Below are 17,827 nucleotides of genomic sequence, written 5' to 3' on the forward strand. Positions count from 1 at the left end.
CTATCTTCAGTGGAGATGCTCTCTCCTTGTTTTTGAAAGAACTCTGGAGATACATGATTTGAAGATATTACATTGCCTCTCAATAGTGCCCTCTCTAGCCGAGTCCTTTAATCTTTCTTAAAGGTCTTATTTTTCAATCCTTTAATCATCTCTGTGGTAGAAAAACAAAGTTCTCATCCCTTGTTGTCTCACTCTGGAAGTAGGCACTGACTAGTTAAGTCCTCTGAGTTATATTTATATTTTTTTCTACCCAAGTTCTACCTTTGCTGTTTAAATTGAAGTGTTGCTGTTGACTCATCATATCTTTTTGAAAAACAATAACAAAGCATAGTTATGAACATAGTTCAGAATAAGACTTAGAGTGTACAAGTAAGCCAGAATTATCTTTTCTTTGTATTACTCTGGTTCCCTTTTGGGCTCCATTTCTTGGGAAAATATGAGCCTTGATTATCCATTTTCGCCAAAATAACATCTATTAAGGCAGGAATATTAAGTCCAGTAAGCAAAATGATTGTTCCTTTCATCTCCACACCTACTTACCTTCCAATTGACTTTTTATAGAATATTAGTTTGCATTAAAAAATCCATTTAATTGCATTGGAAAAACACTTTACTGCCACGCTCCAGGCTGATACCATGTTGCAGCTGCTCCTATTTAAGGGATAATTGTAGCCTCACTCTTCTACAAGGAACTAATTCTGATTTTGAAAGGATTTGTCCTCACAGTTTATCCTGATGAGAGAGGACTGGATTATTGCCGTGTAAAATAACTGAATAGTCCTATTATAGCTATTATGCCACAAATGTTGTATATTGTTGAAGATCAAAGTACTGTACCATACTCAATGGTGAGATGTACAAGCATGGCACACTTCCCATATTATGTACTGCATTTTATGAGTCATTTAGTACTATGTGAAGTATCTGTGGACCCTATATCATTTCCTTCAAACTTTCCTCGTCGTTCTGAAATCCTTTATTTTCTGGTTGAAAGACTTACAATCTAGTCATTTCTCACTAGTCTCCCCAGGAAATAAACTCCAGTACTCTGTTCTCTCATTGCATTATATTACGTGTTGCATATCATTCTATTTTCCATTTAAATTACTTTAGAAAAATATTAAATAACTGCACAAAAGTAAGTTCTAACTGGTAAATTGAGAAAATGTAAATGTTTCTCATCAAAATGATTAATAATGTTTTTCAAACCTTTAAAACATGTAAGATTCAGTGTTGGTTAAGATCTAAGGAAACTAATATAGCTAGTTCACCCCCATGACCTTGTTAAAAAGGTAAACCTGTAAACACATGCATAACAAGAGGCCTTATAATATAAGGTGGCCTGTATGAGATGTCAGGTGAATAGAATTTAAAAAGAATGAGGCTTTCTTTTACAGGAAAGATTGAGACATCAGCTATCACTGGAAAACTCAGACTTAAGAGGAGGCCAGTGAAGGACTGAATATTTAGTTATAAAATATGGCATGCTTTGATATTAGTTTTAATATATGGCATTTCCAAATAAATCCCTCTATAAGATGTTTCATTCCCAGAGTCAATATGTAGAGGGCTCTACTCTTAAAGAAAATTTAGCTCCAAAATCTAACCAAAAAAATACCCTTTAAGAAGTGCCATATTTTTTGGTTGTTAAATGATTTTTATAAGACTCTCATAAATCATAGATAGGATTAACTATCTAGGGGATATTTTCCCTAAAGTTAAACATGCTGTATGTAATTTGGAGACATTATACAAGATTTAGGACTTGCCTACATAGTACAAACAATCAGTAAACGTAAGATGTGGTCAATGAAAACAACTGCAGATTTGAAAACACAACAATTATGAAACTATAATTAAAATGAAGACGGGCAATGATAAAGGAACAAAATCAAATGCTAAGCATGGTTTGTAATTACTGGTTAGGGTTTCTAGTGTAATTTGTAAAACTAAACGAGACAGTAAAATTAAATATAAAGAAATTAGGACCAGGTCTAAGACATACTAGGAATTGCATAATTGTCACCATCGATATTTTACATCAATACCAGTCAGGAGATGTTTTGTTCATGGACACACTTTTTCTGGTAATCAAGGTTTAAAAAGTTGCTAATCGAGATGGCCAAATTGTAACCTGGTCCCATGCAATAATTCATTCATGTTTAGTTGGGTTATCTGAGTAACTTGCCACACTCAATCTCTAACGAGGCAGTGATGATAACAGCTAGACCAGTGTTTCTCAATCTTTCCGGAAATTTAAAACCACTGGAGAACTTTTAAAAATTCCTGTGCTAGACCCTATCTGAATGAATCGAATCAGAATCTGTGGGGTAAATGCCCAAGCTTGAGTAGTTTTTTAAGCTTCTAGGGTGAGTCTACTGACCAGATAAAGTTGTAAATAGTGCTCTGGGAGACTAGAAAATCATCTAAAGCAGAAATCGTTTTAAGTATTATTTTTATATGTCGACCTATACAGAACACATAGCATAGTGATTTGCCCTGCTCGTCTGTCTTTGTCGAATGATATATAAATGAATGACTAAGTGAACAAATGAACTTAGCCATGATATAGAGTTGAATGTCCTGGAAATCTAAAAGTAATATAATGCCACTCTACTATTTTATCTTCTAAATTAATAAGCTTTACTCAGAGGTTTAGCTAATTAACTTCTCCCAAGTTTTTCTTAGTAGTAAACCCATTCAATATATGATAGACCCTCGGTGGAGCATTATAAACTTTTTCAGATTATTCTGAGATGCGTTCATGGTCTGATTTCTATATATGAGTGATTGGAGTTAGAGCTTTATTTATTTATTTATTTTTTTATCAACAGCTGAGTTGGGGACTCAGTCCTCCTCCTGTCTCCTTTTTTTCACACTACTACCACACTCAGGACACAGCTGACATCAGATGTGTAAGGTTTTTCTCCAGAGCAAGCAAATCTGTGACACCTGCTGGATGTCCTACAATTTAACTCAATTCTGATACTGTCTACCTAGGAAGAGCATCAGATCCCACAGGTTAAGGGCTGGGTTGCACAAGACTGCCCCCACCTCCCATTTCAGATACCAATCACACACAGAACCATTGTTACCTCTGCTTCTGACCAATGGCTATAAATCAAAGTTTCCCACAATCCCCTCCTCAGGTTTCATTAATTTGCTAGAGTGGCTGACAGAACTCTGGAAAACAGTTTGCTTACTATTTATCAATGTATTATAAGAGGATATGATAAAGATACCATTGAGCATCCAGAAAAACATAGATGTGTAGGGCAAGGTACATAGGAAGGGGTGTGGAGCTTCCGTGCCTCTCAGAACCACCATTCCCTCAGCACCTAGACTTGTTCGCCAACCCAGAAGCTCTCTGAACCTGGTACTTCTGGAATTTTTATAGAGACTTCAAGTAGGCATGATCGATCATTAAGTCCACTTTCATCCCCACTCCTATTGACCTTCAAGGTCTCCTGTCCATGCAAAAAAAAAGTGATTGGAGTTAAGAGCTTTTAATAATCAATAATTCACATTCCCACGATCACACCATGCCATGCACAAATATATATCACTTCAACTCTATGCACTGTATGTGGAAGAAACCAGGTGCTTGGCTAAGGAGAGGGATACCCAGGTCCCATGCATTTGAGTTTTCCTTCAAGACAATGTGGTAAGTCCGTGGAGCAAAATGGAGACATCATTACTTTCCCTCAGGTGTCAAGATGTTGAAAATGATATTGTTTCTGCCCTGAATCATTTCATCTTCCTGATGTTCACAGGGCCTTTAAATAGAAAGCAATTATGGGTTCTGAGGAAGTTTATAAAAATTGAATTCTGAAATGATATAAATGTTAGTGATAAACGCTGGGTTGATGACAGAAATATAAGCTTAGAAATATTTAATTTAAACCTAAAAGACTTATTTGTAATTGTGGAAGTAAATACACATAGGCACATTTTAGGATCTACAATTGAAATTTTGAACGCTGATGTTACAAACCACAAAACTTCATTTACATTTTATTATAAAGATCTTTATTCAAAGGAAGAACATATTTCCACACTCTTACTCTTTTATGATTAAATTTTATTTTCGTATTTTTTAAATTCTATTTTATTATTAGTTTCAGGTATACAGTACATGAGTTAGACATTTATATAGTTTATGAAACAATCTCCCTGATTGAATCTCTCTTTCTCTCTTCTGGCTCTCCACCTAGCCATTACATTACTGCTGACTGAGTTCCTAATTCTTACTTTTATTTTGTGCCTTGAAGGACCTGAACTATGGAGGTCCTCCTGAATCAAGTGGAGAGGAATTCTTTTTTCTTACTGTTTTCTCTCCCTACATCAGTCTCCACTATGTCTATCTTGAGACAGGAAGAAAGCTGGATTTTTGCTACTTATAAAAATGATGAAGGGAAGAAAACAAAGGCTTAAGGAAAAAAAATGATGTTAAGGAGTAGATAGAAATGTTTAACAAAATGTTCTTAAAGGGGCACAGCCACGTTAATCATTAGATCATTTCTTATACTATCTCCGTAGATTTTCTTCCAGATCTCGCTGCTCGTGACTGATGCTCTCAACTGCAAAGGAGGCAACATACCTGTGGGAAAATTGCAGAGCAGTTGGTAGTGAATGTGCGCTAGAAGGTTGTGCAGGGTGGCAAAATGTTACTAGTGCCCTCCTGGTGCTAGAAATAAGTGGAACAGATGAAGTACTTCAGGCTACTTTGCAGGTTCTTGGGCCTTACTTAGTGTATAGGACTGCTCCCTCCTGGGAAGGTAAGTACTACCCATTCCTGCTTGGACTTTCCGCCAAGGACAGAGCCCCGGGATAAATCTGTTGGACAGCGTCCAAGACCCTCCAAACTTTGCCAACCACCAGGAGAAGCAAAGTTGCAATATTCCGGATTTGAGAGGTAAGGCTAGAAAATGTGATTGGTGATTTCCTCATCCCACTTACCGACTGGAGAAATGGGGAGGCTGATTCCAGGTCTTCCGTGGGCCTCCAAGAACAGTTCTGGGCTTCCAACTATTTAAAGACAAGAATCTCATAATGGGCAACTAGCAAGCCCACGTGCTTTCTCTTTAGCCCGATCGTGTGTGCTAATCATTGTTCCCTATTTACCTTTTGAGTAACCCCCGTCCTCTTTTGAGAGTCCTTAAGGCAGCGTTAACCTCAGCAATCCTCCAGTTGAACACAGATCACCTGGAAGTGAGGGCTGGAGGTGGGAGCAAGCCAGAGAAGGCTGACGACTCTTACAGCCCATCCACACCTTGAGGTCCGTTCGCGTCCCTGGGGCAGTAGCCCAATCATAGCGCACAGAGGGGTCGTGCTCCCTGCGGGTTACGGGCCCCCAGGAGCGGCGCTGCATGGAGCAGTGACCTCCCCAGGGACTGGGAGTAGGGCTAGGGGCTCCGAGACCTGGCGGGGATAGCAGCGGAGGGGGCGGTGGGAGCGGGGTGGGGCCAGGGCGGGCCCGAGGGCGGGGCTGCGGGGCGGGGTGCGCCACAGCGCCCCCTGGCTGCGCGCTCCCCACGGTGCCCCGCAGCGGCGGGTGGCTGGGGCTCGCCAGCCCCTTTGTGTGCCGCGCGCCGGCCCGAAGGAGCGCGGCTCCGGCACAGCAGAGCCTCCTCGAAGTCTCGCCGCCTCGTCCCGGGCCCGGCCGCGCTTTTCTTCTGCTTCTCCACTCCTCCCTCCTGCCAGCCCCCGGTCGGAGCAGCAGCCATTGGGTCTCGAGCAGCCCGCGTCCTGCGGCTCACCCTACCCTGCCCGGCTCGGGGCGCTCACCCTCCCCTCTGCCCCGCCCTGTCCCCTTCTTCATTTCTCTCCCCATCCCAGGCCTCTAAGGTGGAGAAAATAAACTAAAAACAGAGCAACTCAGAGACTCCAATAAAACGCCCAGTACCTAGAGCCCGAGCGCGAGCGCGTGTGCTGGGCGGCTAGGGGCGCGGGAGGCGGGATGGGGGCGGAGGGGGGGACAATGAGCGCATGAGTTACCCGCCGGCGGCGGTGGCGGGGCCGGGAGGCGGCGGAGTGTGCGCTCGGCGCGACGGGGCGCGCCGCGGTTTGGGGAGAGTTGAGCCTCTTTTTTTTCTCCTTCTTCTTAAACAAACCACAACGATGTGAGGGAAGAAGTTGTTTTTCTCTGAGTCCAGACACCTCTGTTCCGTCTGCTTGTTTTGTTGAATACTTTTAAAAAAAAAAAAAAAAAAGGAAAAGAAAAGGAGTTGCTTGATGTGAAAGTGAAATGGACGTAAGATTTTATCCACCTCCAGCCCAGCCCGCCGCTGCGCCTGACGCTCCCTGTCTGGGACCTTCTCCCTGCCTGGACCCCTACTATTGCAACAAGGTGAACGCTCTGCTTTTGTTTCCACCGCGCTCTCGCTGCTTGATCCCGGGAGGGGGGCGGCGGCGGCCGGGCCAGCTTCGCGGCCGGGCGGGTCGGCGGAGGCCGGTCCCGGGCGCGCTCGGCTCGCAGCCCGCTGCAACCCTGCGTGCGCTTGGGTAGTAAATATTGTGGAGCGGTTCCGGGGGTTTGCCAAACACCGCGATTGTGCGGAAAGTGACACGATTTGCTCGGATTCTTTCCTTCCTGCTGTTCGCGACTAAGGATCCCTGTCTAGGTTTGCCGGGGGGCGTTTAAAAAAAAAAATTAGGAGAAAACCACCGTATACTTTGGGGGTGTGTCTGGGGTCCGAGAACCGAGGCAGAGTGAGAGAATTCAGTTTATTTTCCAGTTTCCCCTTCTCCCTCCCGCCCTCCCTCTCATGGGCAGCGGGGCTCGTGGCACTGCTTCCCTGCGCGGGATTAGTTGCCAGGGGAGCAGCCGGGAGTCGGGGTGCACGGACCCCAGAGATGCCTCCGCCCCTCGCCGGGAAAAATTGATCCACAACTCTTTTGTTTTCCCAAACCCCTTCGGACTGACGAGCCGGGTGTTCGGACGCCGGTTTGCTGGCCGGGGCGCAGCGGAGGAGCGGGGTCTGGGGGACAGCTCTCGCTTGGGGGGTGCGCGCGGAAATTGCAAGTTTGTTGGGAGTCGAGGGAGCGCGTCGTGTTCACGTCCAAAGCTCTTGCACTCGGCGCGGGGCTAGAGCAGGGCCCCAGGCTGAGCTGTACCCACAGCCCAGTGCCACAGCCGCAGGGGACCCGGGCGAGGCTTGACCATGCGGGTGGCCGGGGGTGGGGACGCCGGCCGGGACTACGGCGGAGCTCCCAGGTGCCACGGCCGCAGGGGACCCGGGCGAGGCTTGACCATGCGGGTGGCCGGGGGTGGGCACGCCGGCCGGGACTACGGCGGAGCTCCGCTCGTCCCGAGGATAGAATCAGTCAGGAGTTGCTTAAGCCGGGGTTTACTCTCGGGGCTTCTCGAACTCTCGGCCGAGAGAAGAAGGACGAGCGCGGACCGGCCTCCTTAGAGCAACCGTAGGGCCACGGCCATCCCCACTTGGGGCTTTTTGGACGTGTCTAAGCTGTCCTGCCCGGTGGATGTCGGCGGAGAAAATCGAGTTCTCTGAAACGCCGGAGGAGCGGTTTTGACGCCTAGCTCCAGCTTGGTGATAAACCTGCCTGATATTCACAGCCCCGCAAGCAATTCCATGTCTGCCCCTCGGTGAATTCCACTGGATAAATCGGTAGGACTCCTAAAATTTGCCTGGTGGCGAGTCATCATCAAACAGCTTTTTTACGTGATACAGAGGTATTTAGAGCGCTGCATCCCCAGCCCCTGGGCTCCCCACCACGCAACCGACTCGCAGCCTTGAGTCTTGGTCAGTCATGATGCGCGCGCGCGCGAATGCGCGCGCACGCACACACACACACACACACGCACACACACAGACACACACACACACAACTGTGAGTTGAGTGAACCACAGATATCACCCCGTGGAGAAGCTCCTTGATGCTGTGCACAGTGTGCGACCCAGTAGCAGGGATGTGCTGAAGACGTTTAGGCAAGTTCGAAACGAGGGGGATCCAGTCTTGAGCAAGGCAGAAAGGCTTTTCATCATTCAGAGAGACTTTTAGCTCGGGGCAAGTTGGAAGGCACGGGTAACTTTGGCAAGAGAAGTTTGTGTGCTGAAGTTTCATTCTCAATTGGTAACCTTTTATTCTAAAATCTGATTTGCCTTTATAAGCAAATATTTTGTGTTTGTAACATTTTCTTTTGCTTACGACACTATTACTGATACTAATAAAAATAATGAAGTAGTAATCCTATCTTGGATAGTAAAGACATATTCCACAGTAGTAACCAAACCAAAAGGTCAGAACCATTCTGGCAATGAAACATCCTGTTAAATTTATCAGTGATTTTAGGCTCCAGAAAGAAGGTAATGACTTGGATACAGGTATCACTTGCTATTCTTATGACAGTAGGGTCAGATTTAATTTAAAAGCTAAATGCTTTGGAAAATCAAGAATTACTTCAATATATTAAATCATTTTCCAATTAAGAGCTTTAAATAATTTTAGTGGGTTGTGCTGTGAATAGAATAAATTAATTTAAAAAGTCTTCAGAATTTCTTTACCAGCTCACTGAAGTTCCTTTTAAGTCACCCGGTGTTTGAGGAGCAAACTGTTCTTTTTAAATGCAAATTAGCTACCCTTTCTATAGACTAGTTGCACGTCTTCTATTTAACTTATCCAAGGAATAATGGATTTTTAAAGATGCAAAGTCAGAAGATGTACTTCTCATAGTAAGAAGAGACTTCATGGAAATGTTTCTCAGAGGATGCCTTCTCCTGCTCTTATCCATCAGATATATTTGTCACTGAGTCCTAATAATATTAAATGTCCTGAGTAGGCTTGCTGGACCCCAGAAAGCCCAAGCACTAGTGTTTCCTACTCCATCATGATTACTCTTGGTACAAAATTTCTGTCCAGCTCTACATTTTTCATTGCTTCGAATGTCGTCAACCAGTGTTCATTTTTGCAATGACTCAAATGGATTTGCAGGGATATGAGGGAAGGGCAGAAGTTTGGAAGAGATCAAATAAGAAATCTGTATCTACATTTAGTAAAAACAGGTCGGAGCATGCTTCCTTAAAAGAGACAAGATTGCATTGTAAACCTTGTATCTTTCAGAGGTGCAATGAATTTGTAGTTTAGTGCAAGAAACAGTCACTTTGTCAGGTTATTTGTTTTTAATAGGGTGATAAGATCATAAATTACTAATTATCTTTATTTTAAATCTGTCAACACGTTGCTAGTTAAAGTTGGTGTGCTAAGTCTCAGCAGAACTGGTATCTTTCTGTGCTTCAGTGTCATTAAGTTGTCACTAGTTTCCCCAATGCCATTTTTTTTTTTCAATGTCAGAGGAGACCCAAATGGAGAAAAGGAATATCCTTTTCCTGAAGCTTTTCTAAACTCAAATGTGGAGGTTTTACTCTGCTGACACTTTCTAGCACTGCTGCTCCCTAGGATGCCAAAGCACAACTTACATTTTCAGTTAATAAACTGTAGGAGGAATTTTGTGGAAACAGTTTAATCTAGTATTGCTCTCTCGTAAAAGCATATCACGTTATGAACACATCACTGTGCAAACTGGCCTCCATTTTCATGTAGCCCATTGAGGGAGAAAAGTAAGAACAATGCAAATGATCTTGATTATGGCAACTGTCGGAGGCATCTCTCATACAAACAGCCACAACGGATGGCATGCTGCTGTATGTAGGTCAGCCTGTGAAATGCAGTGTAGCTCATAGACTGGACAGAAGCATGTAGGCTGGAAGTGCAACTTAAAGCATGGTTATATTTCACATTTAGAGATGGATACCACTGTCAAGTTTCATCTAATTAAGACTATTTTAAGTAGCATTATATCCCTTAATTGAACTGAATGTTACCAAAAAAAAATTGGATTACAGGATCTCAGGATTGGAGTTCAGTAGTAAAATACAGTCACATTTTTTGTTCTAGTTGAGGTTGTCAGAGGATCAGTTTAAATATGTACCTACAGAGTAATAACAGTTCCTTTCAGTTTCTTAGTGCAGTGTCATTTCTGAAGATTGTTTTCACTGATTTTATACTAAATTGGGACAAAGAAGTAGCACTTTTTCATTTTTACAATGATGTGATGTGTTCAGTTATAGCTCAGTATCTGCCCACATAAGGAGTAGTAATACAATTATGTTATGACATGGCTAATGACAGGGAGGCTGACCTCCACCGGCAGTGGGAGAGGAAATAATGGTCTTTACTGTTCTCAGTGGCTGCTTCTGTGGAATATCAGGTCCTGAATTTTTCTTTGGTTGATTTAGACACAGAGAAGTCCAAAACACAAACCCATGCTTAAAACTAGCTGTACACAGAGTAAGGAATAATGGGCATTTGGAATATTGGGCTTTTGTCATTGAAATGAGGAAGGACAATGCGTAATCTTTTCATATAAACATCGGAGGAAGGAGTTATTTGTGATGAACTCTAGACTAAAATGTCAGGGCTAACATTAGACATCTGATAACTTTTGAGAAAAACAAGATTCATTAGTCATCTCTGCAAAATCTCCTTTGAGCTTGTTTTTCTATTTAGAGTATTATGTATTGTACTTGCATGTGACAAAACCCATCACATCTAAAATACAGGATTTGCAAGCACATTAGAATGGAGTCATTATTTCTACTTTAATTAATAAATGTAAGAAAAAGGAAGAGGATGAGAGAAGGAGGAGGGTTTATAAGCAATTTAGAGCATCATGCTTGATTAGTTCCTTATCCACCTCCTTAACTTCTCGGACTTTGGGAAATTCATAGTTGATACTTTGGACATTGCTAGTATAATTAAAACTCCCCTGGGAGTTTCATTAGCTGGCATATTTCAAAAGTGTTCAAGTCTTTAAATATGTCTTAAGTAAATTTATAGGTAAGAAAGAACATAAACCAAGCAATTATATACTTTTGGCCACTAGATCAGATATTATACAAAAACCTCAAATGCAGCTATCTTGACTTTGTGGTATATTTCAGTGTCACAAATTCCAATTTTAAATGTCTATGCAGAAATTATAGTTATGATTTGGTATTCTTGCAATTTATCATCTTTTAAAAGTTACCGAATGATGATATTAAGGAACATTTTGATACTTTTCTTAGAAAAACTAAACCGAAATTTAAATATTATCTAATTTACTGCTTATCGTAGTCTTTTTACATGGTGTGATTACAAGGCGCTTAAGGACAGAGGAAAGAAGTAAAGCACTTGAACCTGGAAGAAGCAGGGAAAGGTCCAAGTATAGCGATGGCTTTTTTGGAACCCAAACTGGGTATCAAATAATTGTTTTTGGTGTGTGGACTATTTCTTGCGGTCATACTTTTTTTTGTAAGGGGCTCAAATCAGGAGAGGGATAGCTTAGGGAATCAGGAGGAAAATCTTATTTAGCCATGAAGGATAATTTATTCTAATGCTTTCCAATATTTGGTTAGAATACTAGAAAGTCGAAAAGACCCCAGGGTTATTTCTCAACTCCTGGCCATCCTCCTCGTCCTGATTGAAGCCTGCCCTCTGCAGTAGGCCTGTGGGTGTGCCTGGTGCCTCTTCCCTCCCCCCTGGTCAACTCCTTCCCAAACACTCCCAGTCCTGGAGCAACCCTTGCTTTCCTCCTCCTCAATCTTAATCTGAATTTGGGAGATCTGTACTTTCTAATCTGAGCTCTTCTCCCTCTCCTCAGGTACTTGACTCACCACTGTGTTTATCTTAGCTGCCATGCTCCCTCTTCTGCTCACCATCAATTGTTATCATCATGTTAACATATCTGTTCTCCGTCCAGTACTTGACCTTATTTCTGGTTAAGGAAATTGCGATCCACCAGTCCTTAGGCCTATACACACTTTTAAAATCCTGAATTAGGCTGTTCTCCTTTTTCCTCACTCCCCAATCTGAATGAATGACATAAGGTCGTACAATAATAGACCAAGAAAACATGAAGATGATGCTGAGAAGAAAAAGAACTATGAAGGATATTTCTAAGCTCTCATAATTTCTCCCCTCCCACCACATTTTATACAGTATATTTAGAGCTTGGAAACTCTTTATGTAGACACCAAAATAATATGAAAGTGGGACTGTGATCTCCAGATCTTTAGTTGGCATACAGTCAGTCTGGTGAGTTACTTTACAGTAAAGTAAATGGATTTGTATATTTCTGTGTTCTCATCAGAATATGCATAGATAACTAAAATGGGAATAGTGGAGATACAGAACTTATTTAATTGATCAAATTCATATAACTTATTATCCTCCATTTTAGTTATCTGAATGTGAATCTCAAAGGTTCTGGGAAGCCATAAGGTAGAATACTTATATCTCAATAAAAATGAAATATAGTTATCATGACTTGAGTAAACGATATTTTTAAAATATCGCACGTTTAAGATAAAATTTATATTGCATGTAATCAAACCCAGAATCCAAAATTTATACCTTGAATAGAAAACAAGATTGTAGTAAATCACAGTTAATAATTACTGTGGACCCCAAAGAGTATAACTACAGTGCTTGCTTGTAAGAAGCTTCCGTATTCCTCCATCTAGAACCATAGTTCTTACCTGCAAGAAGAATTCCATCTAAATGCTTGAAAGCTGCCTAGTTTGTTTTATTTGAATTTAAATAAAATTTAAATATGGAAATGTTTACTTTTACCAGTTTTAAAGATACTTTTTTAATTCACTTCCACTCTGGCATTATTGATATATTTTCAGTGAATTTTTTTCTTTGAAGGTGTACTTTTCAGAGTCAGATACCCGTGGTCTCCTTTCGTTGAGAGTAGATAGTGAACTGTGTTAAATGGACTGTCGGTTAGGGAACAGGAAAGCCAAGATGATAGAGCTAACATCTGCCCTAATGAATTTGAGGCTTTTTTTGTTTTAAGCCATTCATGCTAAGTTTCATCCCGAAGAGCAATTTCTCATTAAAAACAGTTGAGTTATAAACTGCCTAGAAATGTGGTATATAATGGAAGTGCCAACAGACTGTTAATTATAGCAGTTCTTCCGTAGTACTTTGAGACATGGAATTCACGTTAACCTGAATGAGCTTTTCCTGGTTATAACATGTTTCTCCCTATAGCATTCATGTTGAAAATGGGGACATTGCATTGCTCTGTGCTTGGATGTTGATGGTACAGCAGAAAGACCAGAAGGAGGATAATGCCAGAGAGAAAGCCCCTCCTGGTTCATGACAGGACATACAGTGTTTTTCTAGACCTCTTTAGCTTGATCTATAGCAGATTTGCCTTACTGGGTTAAAAATTTTAAAGTTAGCTTTTAAAAACTATCTTTGGAGTTCCATTTTACCTCATGAAAAAATCATCACTGATATATATTTATAATACCAAAGGTCGTGAAACCAGTGTCAGTCACTATTAATGCTTTTCTCTTTGTCCATTTTTCATTTTCAAGTTTTAAATGGTTCTACTTTAGCCAAGTATTTGTTTTTCATCCCTGGGTTTATGTGCTTTTATGAAATTCTCTTGAAAGGACACCTACTAAGGCCATAGTTGGTTGATAAACTTTGCTAGTGGCCAAGAAAACTTAAAGTATTGTGAGTTGCTATGTGGACTTTCAAGTTGTACGGATCTGACCCACTGTAGTGACAAGGTCAGTTTCTGCCTAAAATGCCTGAAGTCTTCAAGCCCCTATCTAGGGATGACCTACTCAGAGAAATAGGGGTGTGTGTGTGTGTGTGTGTGTGTGTGTGTGTGTGCAGTGTGTGTGTGTGTGTGTGTGTGTTTGAGTAAGCATGTGTTTTTATGTGTTTCTCGTGGTCCTGTATATATTTCTGGATATATTCTTGTAAATGCATGAAAATTTATCATAAATGGCAGAATCTATCAAGGTGTACATCAACAAAGGAGATTATACTGACTAGTAGGAATGCCTCGTTCCCACTCCTTTTTAAGAAATTTAGCCATATTTCACAGAAGATGCTTTTCACAATGCTAGGACTTTAATTGGGCATGTTATAACTTAATAAGACTAAAGAACTAGATCTTGCTGAGGAACACTATAGGCCTTTCTGAGGAAAAGACTTCTTTTTGTTGAAGATTTGAGATAAAAACTGAGGGCTCTTACCTGTGTTGACTTACTCCCTAGGCAAAAAAAATAAAACTGTGAGAGAATATGATTCCTTTCCCCTTCTCTTTAGAAGCCTGACTTCCTTCCATGTCTGCTAAAAGTTCTGACACTAAAACCTTAATCCACCTATGTTCCAATCTTCCACATATCCACTAGAGAAAATAATTTGTATTTGTATCAAGGAAGCCTTATGAGAATTAAGGAGTCAACAGAGGTAGATTATTTTGAAATCCCGTGGTGAAAGATGTTCAAAAATTCAAACAATGGTAGACTTTAGAAAAATAGTGTATTCTCAGCCCATTTCTTCTCTTTCTGCTACTCTAGTGAAATAAGTGTGTTTTCTAAAGTTGTAGACTAGTGATTTTTCAGCAAGGGCGTGAAAGGGATAACCGATCTGGAGGGTCAAAGGTGAACTTGGGAAAATGTGTAGGGACAGTCTGTGATCTCCCTCCCTCAGATATTGACAAACCCCTCAGGGAGCATCTTTTCTACACCTCCCCACTCCGCCCTGCACCTGAGAACCGATACACCTAATGAGAGAGACTACTGATGGGAGCTGTTGCCTGTTTTGCGGTGGAATAAGATAAGATAAAAGTCGAGAATAACTTCCACAGAGGGAAATGCCCCTTGGAGTTCCTGACTCCAGGGAAGCAAGGTGCCCCCTGTACCTCCCTCCAATGTGTGGGGCGGAGATGTGAAACATGACATATGAGGCAATTAACAAATGAACCGACTGGATCTAAGAGAGGGTCCAGTTACGTTGAAAGCATGTCTGTGCACCACCTCATTTCCTTAAGGCTTTTAACAATGAAATGGTTAATTTAAAATACTATGGGTAAAGTGTTATATGCATTGGCATCTTTACACCATTGTGAAACCCAGTTCTGTGCTCTGCCAATATTCCTTAGCCTAAAATGCCAGTAACAATTGTATAAAGAGAGATGTTAATAATAAAGAGGCAGGATAACCTTTCAACAAAAAGTATATTTTATTATTTGGCAGATGCAGTCATGAGCATTAATCATAGGAACCTGCAGATAGTAGAAGCTTAATATCAAAGCTAATGATTTATTTTATGTTAACGACTTTCTGCCAGGGCATAAAAGACTCTTCATAATGGACTCTCTGTGCTGTGTTCAGTTACTAAGGCTAATGGGATAATCTTTTCTCTCCTCAAATTAAGCTTTTTTGAAATAAATTATGCTGTTATTTTTCAAGGTAACTTTCGAAAATTTACTGCAAAACTAATCTTTTAAGAACCGCTTAGAAAATGGAGGAAGAAAAATTCCAAAGCAGCTTTTCTAGTTCATGAACAGTTTTACTTAATTAGAGAGAGAAAGTTTGCATGTATGCTAATATCCCCGAACTTGTAATGCCCAGTAACTTTAAAGTCAGCCTTCAGTGACACAGAGTGCCTTTTGAGATTCAGCTCCTGTAAGTACGTTCCACAATAGACTGCGTTTTCGTCGAATACCAGACAGTATTTGAGCCGAACGGTAGTAAAACATTGAGTTGTTCACTGGGAAGTTTTAAAAATCATGTTTACAGTTAGTTATAACCAACATTATATTTCAATAAGAGATAATTTGCCTACTAAAGTTCACATAATGTGCTAATCTTGTCTAGTGGTTAATAAAGGCCTCCTACCTCCCTCCCCTGATGGCTATAAAAGGCTATTATATTCATGGCAGCAGTTCAGGTCCAGCTGCTGTGTGTTAATAATGCATCATTGTCCCACTAATCAACACGCCAAAGGTCAGCACCCCTCAGCACCTAAACCACCTATTCTCTTTCCAAAATATTTATTAACACCTTAAAAGCATATCCGTTCATTTTCCTTAGCCTCAGAATCAGTCAGTGCCACTCCAAACTACTTGTGTGATATTTTGTAACCTAAGCTAGGTCACAGAAGAGATGAATATATATTCAAACTGATTTTCTCCCATATGCATGTTTCTCTTTCCACAGTCATTGACTGAATTAGTGTCGGGCTGCTACGGCCATGAACCCCTTTATAATTAAGTAGGTGTGTTCCAAGGTGAGAATGTTTGCAGATTTTACATGTTATTAAAGGAGCCATTTGGAAGAAACACAACTTCTGAATAACCAGAATCCTTTAAAGGAAACAGAGAGCATCAGGAAATGGGAAGGGATATTTAAAATCTAAACAGACAGGAATCAGTGTTAGTTTATAAACTCGATACAGCAGTGAAGTATTATTATTTGCTTAATTGTTCTTTCGGCATAAGAAAGCAATAATAAATAGTAAGAGCTTCTAAAACCAGAAAATAAAAAGACATATTTTTTTGCACACAAAGAACATATTCACATGGGATTTCCATTTTGCTGGAAATCGTGCAAATCAATAAGCCAGCACTTATCTGCATTAAAAGTAGGTAGACAACAATTTATAGGCCTAGTGATAGTGTAGTTCTCCGGATACCCTTGGTTAGTGTTTAAGATAATCCTTGCTTTTGTGTCCTCAGAGAGAAGCCAAAATGTTAAGTGAACAGGATCTCATTTTCTCATCTTGTATTATGCTCTTCTGTTTTCTGTTACTCATTTCGATAAACTTGTGTTTGTGTGTCAGTGTGTGTCTTCTTCCTTTATGATTTGAGAACCTTGAATGTCTTAAGAGAAGAAAAAGAAATGAAACTCAACTGTGTTTCCATCATTAAGAGAAATGCAAAAGGCAAACTAGGGGGAGGAGCTTCTATTTGTGCAGCAAATAACGTACAATGGTACATTTGTCATGCTTTAAATATATAATGCCTACAATAAAATATGTACAGGCGCAGTTGTGATCTATGAAGTCCCTGGCTCCAGTGCCATTGTTTGTAGTCTCTACGGTTGTCATACATTGTTCTTTGCACATCATACCCTTACAGCAGAATTTGACACAATTTCTAGCTTTCAGCCCTGCACCATTTTCATTGCACAATATACATGAGTTTGACAGGGTGTGTTGAGAAAAACTCTGGCAAGCAATTGATATTTTGAAGTGGCAAGCGTTTCAGCAGCTGCCTGCTTGTGAAAAAGGAATGATAAGATATACTGTATTGTTAGTTTCAGGGAAAGCATTAAGGTTTAAGCTCTGTAAAAATGTACACATTATTCGTCAGTGGTGAAGCAAGTCTTTTATGTTTTTTAGAGCTTAGCTCGCTGGCTGATGTGAACTAGAATGACATTGGTCAGTAAATGAATAGGAGTACTTTGAATTTGAACTGCTGCCAATTTTGCACCAACAAAGGAACTGACAAAAGAAAGATTTTATGTGAAATGCAAAGCACACGCAATGTTTTGGGGGCGGGGAAAGGGAAGAAGAGGGGTAGGGGGAGAGAGAGGCAGAGACAGAGGCAGAGACAGAGACAGAGAAACATCCACACAGAATATTATTCTTCAACACAAACTTGCAAGGATACCAGAGAGTTAACACACATCCATTTTTCATGGCTCATCAGCTACAACCTAAGCTGTTTTATCTAATGTTCTTTAAAAACCTGTTGTATACACATAGGCTTTTAGAAGATGTTCATATGGAATTCAGAGTGTTTTTCTAAATATCACACTGTGCCCTGAAGGCCTGTTGGCAGAATATCAGAGTTGCCCACTGCTGGAGTCTCAGCTCGCTCTCTAGTTGGTAGTGGGAAATTGTAGTTTAATCAGTTATGGCACTTTCAGTGTGTAACGTTCATTAGCAAGGCAATTTGTCATGACTGCTAATGGTCAGGATGCATCTGCTCTCTCAGTTACAGAGC

At 41.0% G+C, this 17,827-nt stretch overlaps 1 protein-coding gene and 1 long non-coding RNA gene across 2 annotated transcripts in view; one reads left to right on the top strand and one right to left on the bottom strand.

Annotated features, from left to right (window-relative positions):
- Positions 1 to 4,143: 4,143 nt before the first annotated feature.
- Positions 4,144 to 5,413, bottom strand: LOC120607417 (uncharacterized). Its single transcript, XR_005654150.1, has 3 exons — positions 5,125 to 5,413; positions 4,960 to 5,028; positions 4,144 to 4,600 (listed from the first exon to the last, which is right to left on the bottom strand). It is a non-coding gene; the product is annotated as an uncharacterized LOC120607417 (long non-coding RNA).
- Positions 5,414 to 6,051: 638 nt separating this feature from the next.
- Positions 6,052 to 17,827, top strand: part of TOX (thymocyte selection associated high mobility group box) — a 279,011-nt gene continuing 267,235 nt past the window's right edge. Inside the window, exon 1 of the mRNA XM_039868877.1 lies at positions 6,052 to 6,349. Coding sequence (XP_039724811.1) covers positions 6,248 to 6,349 — 102 coding nt within the window. The 5' untranslated portion in view covers positions 6,052 to 6,247. The remainder of the gene's footprint in view (positions 6,350 to 17,827) is intronic.

Source organism: Pteropus medius, unplaced genomic scaffold (assembly GCF_902729225.1).
Source record: "Pteropus medius unplaced genomic scaffold, Ma_sr-lr_union100, whole genome shotgun sequence".
Lineage (NCBI taxonomy): Eukaryota > Metazoa > Chordata > Mammalia > Chiroptera > Pteropodidae > Pteropus > Pteropus medius.